The sequence below is a fragment of the Brachyistius frenatus genome, unplaced genomic scaffold (assembly GCF_029030835.1).
Source record: "Brachyistius frenatus isolate BFR_SWC_R1_liver_20210118 unplaced genomic scaffold, ASM2903083v1 Contig_8, whole genome shotgun sequence".
Lineage (NCBI taxonomy): Eukaryota > Metazoa > Chordata > Actinopteri > Embiotocidae > Brachyistius > Brachyistius frenatus.
Window position 1 is genome coordinate 6,170,163 of NW_027210607.1, and position 8,591 is coordinate 6,178,753.

General features: G+C 43.5%; 1 protein-coding gene across 1 annotated transcript in view; it reads left to right on the forward strand.

The window, feature by feature from the left end:
• The window catches only part of slx4ip (SLX4 interacting protein), a 31,094-nt gene extending 22,879 nt beyond the window's left edge, over positions 1-8,215 (forward strand). Inside the window, 3 exon segments of the mRNA XM_069689786.1 lie at positions 6,967-7,073; positions 7,173-7,216; positions 7,219-8,215. Of these exon segments, the coding sequence (XP_069545887.1) occupies positions 6,967-7,073; positions 7,173-7,216; positions 7,219-7,946 (879 nt within the window). The 3' untranslated portion in view covers positions 7,947-8,215.
• Positions 8,216-8,591: the final 376 nt, after the last annotated feature.

The window sequence follows — 8,591 nt, forward strand, 5'->3', positions numbered from 1 at the left end:
CAAATGAGCACTTTTCATAAGGTCAGGGGGTTAATGTAGTGAGAGAGTGAAGGTGACATCATGGTTGGCCTTTTGTCCAATGAAAGGCAACTACTCACTCCCACACTTGAGCATACTGTATGTTCGTTGTGTACTCTGTGCTCTTATTAGTCATATTTTCAGCTGTGGTTCAGTCCAAAGAGAGGATGGTGGGATTTAGTCATTTCCGCGACTGTAAAGTGAACTATAATGCCAGTTATTATTGATTTTCAGTGCTTTAAAGTCAATGCTTAAACCTACATTATCGGGCTGAGGCAGTTTATAAATGTTTGTGCAGATTTACCATGTTGTATCTGAAGCAGCATTTAAAAAGCAGGAAGTGTCTTTTAGCACATTGTTTTGGTTTTATGCCTGCAAGTTTTGTGTTTCGGTTCACGACACCTTCAGGCTGGTTGAAGCTGACATGATTGCAGTTTTAAGGTTGCGGTAAGCTCGAAACAAACCAATATGCACAACAGGTCATTCAAGCACCTCAGAAAGCAAATTTTTTTTTAATTGTTTTTCCAAACCGCCACACTCAAAACCAGCAAGAAAAGGCTGCCGTTACCATGGAGAAGCACGGCTGGCTAATCTATTCATCAGTCTTTGCTGGACGGTATTAACAGTGCCGTACTCCATTGTACACACGAGAAGTGAACAAAATAGTTGTGTAAACAATGAAAAAATGAAGCCTCAGAGAAAGGTCCGACTCACTGTCACACGCAGAGTTGGGCATGATTGTCAGTTTCGGAAAGTTACAAAAGTTGTCACCCTCAATTCAGGTGTTTGAAACTAATGAGGGGTGAGTTTCAGTCGCTGTTCAACAAACAGGTGCTTTGGTTTGAGCATGCTGACGGCTTTAAAATTGAGATTGTCATGTCTGGTGTTGTGAAGTGAAATCCATCCTGACATCCATATCGGCCTGATGGACTCCGCCTGGTGCGACCTAGAAACCCAGAAGTGACTGCTCAGACAGAGGTAGGGACATTGAAACTACTTTGTTTGCTCGAGACTATTAATGGGAAGCAAACGAAAGGCATTATCTCTTACACAACTTCATTTTTCTTTCTTGATATTTAAAGATTTAAGTCCATCACAAAAAGCTGCTTTTATTGCGAGTCAGCACCAACAGTGAGGAGGGCAGCATGGGAAGGAAGAGCTAGTGTTTAGGATTGTGGCCGTTGTTTTCTAGTCAGGCACAGAGTGGGCAGCTGAGGTGAGTGGCGTGCTGGGCCGCAGAAGTTTGGATCAAAGGCAGAGCAGATGTGTTTCCAGTCCCCTAACCCCCACCCCTCTAACCCCTACCTCCACCCCCCTCCCCTCTTCCGAGCTCTGGACGAGCCTGTGTGTTTACTCGTGACCTCAGCACGTCTCTGTTCTTCACAGCTCGCAACAGCTAGCAGCCGTCCTTTCCCAAGTGTCCAGCGTCTGCTGACCTCCTGTACACCTAGGCCAAACACATGGCTGTGATCTCTCACAGTACACGATCCCGTCCCTTCATTTCATCATGCCGTCAGTTGCTTTCATCCATTTGCATGAAGTGAGTTCAAACAGTTAACAGCTTGTCTTAATCCTTTCACATGGGCGGATCCAAAAACTTTTGTCATTGTTTGTGGATAAGAACACTGTCGTCTATTTTAGAAAAGTATGTGCCCATGCATGTTTGTTGACTGTTGCAGGGAAGATGTGGTGAACTGAGACAAACAGGGCATGCTTCCTCTGTGGGCGGAGGGTGGGTGGGTGGAAGATGAGGGGTGGAATTTGTGGACCACATTCACGAACATCTCTGCAGGAGGTATTTCTGTCCTAACAGCTCAGTAATGTTGTTGTTTCTTGCTGCCAGTTTGAGGATTCTGTAAACTTAGCTGTGCCTTCAAAAAGCTGATCAAAGGTTTTGCAGTAGAAAGAATAATTCTGTTTTTATAGCTCGAATGGTTTGAGGGATTCAAGCTTTTCAAGTTGGCATGAATCATTGTTTCGTGACAGATAAGTGAATAGTTGGCTTCATAGGATGGCATCTCAGTGGTTTTGTTTGTGGTAGGTGAGGTACAAAGACAGTAGAGTAACCCAGGAACAAACAATCTGCCTTCCACTATGGCAGATCAGAGTTGATGGTTGAGTGGAGCTTCCCACGTGGACCTCTTTTCTGATTTGTCATTTTGGATTTTTTTTTTTTTTTTTGTAATATTCATGTTTTACACTCCACACAAAGATTGCAATGCCCTCGTTGAGAAAGTTTAGCCTCGAAGTCCTTGCAAAACCCATTGGATTAAACTTGGACGTGCTGTGTCTCAATTTGCATACTGTTACACTTAGTTGTGTAGTATGTGAATTTTGACAAATCACACACTGTCTTAACATTTGAATGCATCACCCACAAATGTATCTGCTGGCTTTATTTGGTATTTTGGCTTTTATCCAACAGCAGTATATTGGTACTTAGTGAAAAATAAACACGTGTGTGAAGACGTATAAAACTTGTATTTGTAAAGTGCGGCGTTCCGCAACAGCTGCAGCAGAAAATACTTTAGGTTGGTGGTCTCTCCCTTTCCGCTACATAGCCATTATGGAGACTGTTGAGGGTGAAGTGTCCAGCATGCAGTACTCACTTTTTTGACCCCCCAGATATTCATAGTGCAATGCATGTTTCCATACTTGACAGTTTGAATGCACTCATGCACTCAAAATAGCAAGTGTAAGTATGTGATTTGAGACATAGCCATGTTCTCCAGGTCTAAAAAGTGAAGCTAATGCAGAAGTGCCTTAAAGTGCAATACCACTGAGGACCACTAGGGCTGGATCTGGTGGTTCTTCTGAAAATAATCCCATAATGAATTAGATATTAGGTCTCAAAGAGAGGTATGGTTGCCTGGTTTCCAGTTTCCTTTTGGTTCTTTACTTCTGGTCACTTCTGACTCTAAAAAAACAAGATGGCTGAAGTGCCAGACTCAAGGCTTCAAAGGAGCACCTCCCAAACCAATGGGCGTCATCACGGTTGGTTGCCACATGAGATTAACTGAAAAATTCAGCCTGTTTTTAAAAAGCAAAATTGGTCGATTATTGAACAGATGATTGGATATTTGTTTTTTGGTATATGGAGCAGTAACCTTTGGCAGAAATCTGTGTATCAATATTTTTGGCCAAAATCAATAAACAATGTCATGGAATACCAAAAGAGGTTTTAGGTTAGGTTAGGTTAGGTTAGGTAGGTAGTTACTTTATTAATCCCAGAGGGGAAATTTTATCATTCAATCCAGCGGTGGAGGATTTTAGACCACTCGGAGACCGTTTAGTTGCATCAGTGTGTTACTTTCAAGTGCAGCTGCATTAAAAGATTACCAACATAATCTCCTTATCTGTGGTCCTACCTTATCTCAGACGGCTGGGGAGAAACTGTTCATTCCCTGTATTTTATGGAGCCTGTTGTTGGTTATCTTTTTGAAGTTGTTTCCAGCAGTCATTCAGAGTTGGGGTAAACTATGAGGTTCTGTACTGGTATTCTTTTTTTTTTTTTTTTTGGGGGGGGGGGGGGGGTATTTTCAAACGTTTTAACAATTCAAGAGAACGTACAGAACACAGAACATTAAACATTGCAGAACATTACACGACAAATTGAGGAAGAAAAATACACAAGTAAATGAAATACAATTAAGTAAATAAATACATCAAGTAAATATGTACTGGTATTCTTTAAAACCAAATGATTCATCCTCTCTGCTCTGCTTGCCCTTTCTGCCAGGCTTATCTCTGTAATCTGACATCCAGATGTGCCGTTCTGTTGCAGCTCCCGTGGCGGAGCGGTGTTGTTTCGGGAGGCTCCGGGGCGGGAGGGCACTGTTGGTCTACTCTACATGTTGGATCACGAGGAGCATTTTGCAGCTTTGTGTGGGGGCGAGCAGACAGGCTGGCGGTGGGGGGGTTAAATCCCTTTTCTTTTCTTTTCTTTTTTGCTCAGGGAGAGGTGGTAGCGGTGGCGGTTCCTATTTACCACCATCTCTCCCTCCTTTTCCGTGGGACTTTCTCCAGCTATTTGGAGTTTGCATCATTCCAAACGAGATTAGGCCACCTCGGTTCCCACACAATACTTACTGTTATATCCACATAGCTTGTGATAATTGTAATGTCGTTCAAGCACTGTCTGACTCACTCTCTTTCTTTCTTCATCTTTAATCTCTCTACTTCCTCCTCTAGTTGCTATATACAGACTGTCCAACCCTCTAGACCACTGGGTGATAATAATTCATGCACCATCTCTCCCTCTGTCTCTCTGTCTTTCTTTTACTTGCTATGTATATCCAACGTCTTCCTCTCTTCCTGCCTTTTCTTTCCATGACTCTGTTCTTTCACTCTCTTGCTCTTTTGAAGTTGTGCCGACAAGAACAGAAAGGCACAAAACTTTCCCAGAGAACCTCCCTTTGGCTTCTTGTTGATTTTTCTTTCAAGTTCATCTTTCAAGCAGCGTTTATTCATATTCAACAGATGAGAATACACATCAAGGCATTACAATGCAAATGACGGCACCCACATTTTTCTCAGAATTGTTGTTGTTGGGGTGGGTGTGAGAGTGTGTAGGCAAATGCAAGTTTGCATGTGTGTCACTGTCCTAAATCCAATTCCAAGGCTAGCTGCTGCTCTGGGTAGGAGAGAGCGTAAAGTCTGTGTCTCTGCCCACACTGTTGCATGACTCCATCTCGACACAAAGAGCAGCCTGTGGAGAACTTCCTGTGTGAGGATTCTTGCATTTGTGGGCATGCTGGAGAGACTATTGAGGTCAGGCAGTATGACTCTGGGGGGGCGCCTCTGCTTTTGTTGTGCTCCCCTCTAAACACTCTCTCTTTCTTTTTATTCATTCTGTAGTATCTTGTCCCTTGTTTCTGGTCTACTCCGCCTACCTCCCTGTTGCCCGGCCTCCTCATTCACTGCCCTCCCTCCGTCTGGCCTCTTTATTCGTCTACCACACCACAGACCAGAGTGCTGTTGCTAGGTCTCAACACCCAGTGCAAAGCCACAATGCCCCAGCTTGCCCTTACAGCTTGGGACAATTACTCCTTTTCCCCTTGTGTTGTCAGGTCATACTTGTCACTGGTATCATGAAATGTGGGGGAGGACATTCATGATTTTTTTTTTTTTTCCCCTCGTTTTTCACATATTGGGTGCCAGAGTTTACCACATTGGCTTTCCCCGTCTTAAAGTGTGCATCGATCATTTTACCAATCAGTTTATGGAATAATAATGAACTGAAAAATGTCTCATGTTAAATAAACAAAGCGGCCACAACCTAGAATTTCCCAAGATTTAAATCGTGTCGAGTTGTATTTTGCTACAGCAACAGTCTATAGAGGTTTCAGTCTGTGGAGGAAGATGTCAGCTGGTCCTCCACTTTGGTCCAGAATGAACTAACTCAAATACTGTTGAATGGACTGCCATAAAATTTGGCACAAACATTCACGTTGGCCAGAGAACGAATCCTTAAGACTTGCGGTGAACCTCTGACTTTTCATCTTGTGCCACGAGGTCAAATTGTCCCTTTATTTGTGAAATATCTCAACATGCACTTGATGGACAAACATTAATTGTCACTAGCGGATGAATCTTTGGTATTTCCCCGACTTTTCGCCATGAGGTTTAAATTTGTGTTTTTGAGTGCTACAGCTCAACAACTATTGGCAGATAGTGTAAAGATTACTGACTCTTTATGTTTTCAACTGACACCATCATCAGCTTTATTTTTTGTATATGTCCAATACTTTGTTTTATTACAAAGCTGAACTATCATTAACTTCAGCCTCAGCTCATTCTTTTCTGTTAATTAGGAAGCTCACTGTGCGCATGTTAATATGCTGATATTAGAATTTAGCGGATAGCACAGCTGTGCTTTTCTAAACCAGCTGGACTGTGATGTTACCCCACCAACTTTATTTGATGCAATTAATTTATAATAAATCGACGGGCTCTCAACCTTTAAGTTCTGCTCAATTTACCACCAGCGTCTCCTGTTCTCTCATAAATCCAGAGTCTGTTCGAGGTCAGCCAGGGAAAAGACCTGTGATTAACCTTCATTAGTGACCTGTTGAGGGCACACGTTGGTGAGATCCAATCTTTGGCTTGTTCCTTGTTCTGCTTCAGAGGGTCCCCTGATGTGTATATATTGAAGTTCAACGCCACCATGAACCATTTAAACAACCAAGATTGTACTGAAACTCAGGTGTATATTGGCATTTCGAGAAAGATTTTATACAAACATAAGTTCTCCACAATCATGCTGCTTTGTTAAAGAATCATATTTACTGAAAGTAAAGAGAAGGCTTCTTCCTGATTTTCCTGTCTGTCTGCTCTTAAACAGTTGAATTGCAGTCCTGCTACTCCCACTAGCTTATTTAAATAAATATTATCATCCCTCCCCTGAAATGCTGTTTACTGTACCTTTTTTTAAAAAACATTTTTACATTGTCATGCCTCACTTGTATTTTTCCTCCGCCTCACTCCATCATCTTATTAATGAGACTTCTTTATTCGTTGTTTTAACTGTTTAGTAATCCAACCTCAGGCTGCAAGCATCACTTTGAGCCTCAGACAGTGGAGACTATGAACATTCGTCACACTATGATGAGCCAGTGATTATTCTCTGAAGCCTTTGAGGTGGCTGCTTTGGACAGTTTTAAGTGGCGGACGAATTCTTTCTGCCAGCTGGGCTGTTACTAAGTGTCTCTGAAGGCCTTCTAAAAAACATTCTTCTCGTGCAGCATCATGGTTCAAATAATGAGGTGACTTTCTGCAATACAGGGGAATCAGAAGATACATGTATATGAACTTTTATCATTCTAGTCTAGTGAAGGTCTTTGAATGTCCCACAGTGCCAGATGATGACTGCACCGAGGAGCCAAACCTTTCCAGGGGATGCCAGGAATAATATTTTTTGTTTACACCGATTCTGTTTGTCCTCTCTAGACTGAGCTGAGTGAACAAAGCAGATCGGAATATTTTTCCAGTGTGGGAGAAACCCAAGAGCTTTTAAACAACCTCACAAAAACAAAGAAGACTGCGCTTCAAAAGATGTAAGTATGATCTAATGCAGAACTTTCCAACCCCACCAGTCAAAATGAGAGGACACTCCAGTATCTGTTCATGTCCTTTTATCCTTTTAACTTTTGCAGAGCCAAACAAGCCAGTGTCCAACGAGAGCTCTGTGGTTCCAGTGAGGGGCGCAGCAGATTGACCAGCGGAGCTGTCCCAAAAACCAAAGACCGGAACCTGAAGCTGGAGGGTCCGAATCAAGCCCAGAGACTGTGTCCAGCTCTGAGCAGAGGGCCCTCCCACAGACGGCAGACCACAAGGTGCCTTGCTCCAGTGCCTTAACTGAAGCTCAGATTGGGACGACTCAAAAGCAGGAACAGCAGGCTGAGAACGGTCCTCCAGATCGCGTCGACCTAAACGGTGCCTCTGCAGATGTCTGCCAATATGAATTCAGTCAGAGGACCAGCAAGAACAAGAGGTGCAAGCCGAGTGATGTTGGGGAAGACCCTCACCCACAGAGGGCGAAGAGGACATGCCTTGGAAGACCTCCAGCCACAAGGCAAACTGACTTCCCCCAGTGCTCCACACAAACATCCAAGCATGACCTTCTTCCTCTGCCGCCCCTTCCTCCAGCCGAAGCCAAGGCAGAGCCCAAGGCTTTCCCTGTCTCGGAGTGCAAGAAAACCACAGTGGAAGTAGAGCTGCTTACTCCAGGGAAACGGGCCCAAAGGCTCCCCCTCACAAGCAATAACACGGGACAGACAAACCAAAACAGGCTGGCCACAAGTCTGAGGGGCCTATCTGTCAAGCCTGCATCCTCAGGCTCCTCTATTGGTTCCAGATCCACACTCGCAGAGGAGGGGAGTGAAAATGTGCCCAGAACCTCCAGATTACGACGACTAAAGAGGTCCTGAGGGGGAGAGAGACAAGCTACAGTAAAGATGCCTGACGCCACAGAGATAGAGATGATATTCTGTCAGACTACATGTTTACCCCGTGTAGTCCGTGCGGTCTCCTCAGATGACATGCATGTGTCACTTGTTACTACAGCATCATTTCTTTTCACTTGTGCTGCATATACTGTGCACACACACACACACGCAGATCAAATGCAGAGGACAATATGGCAATTGATACACAAGCATTCGAGTTAAGCTTTGTCAAATACTTGAAACAGACTCTGCCTCCACCCATAAGTAGTGGTGGTCAAGAGAGGCTCGCAAATGAAAGTCAAAAACCTTTAATTGGAGTTTAGATTTGGTTTTGTGTTAAAGATTGGGGATTTCAGACAGGCAGGAGCCATGCAGTACGTCATGGTCTCAGTCTCAAACACTGGCTCCTATGTGTCTGAAAACTGTCCAGTTTCCCTGCTGAAGCTCGGGTGTGATTGATTGCTGTTTCCAGATTTATTTCATCACCCCATTCTCAAAAATGTATTTTTGTAGTTCGATTTCATTCATACACAATTTGCTCAATACTTAGTTGCTAAGCACCTGAAATGTATCTCTAAATTGGAGTGAGTTATGCAGCTTTTATATATGTGTGTGGGTATGAGAGCA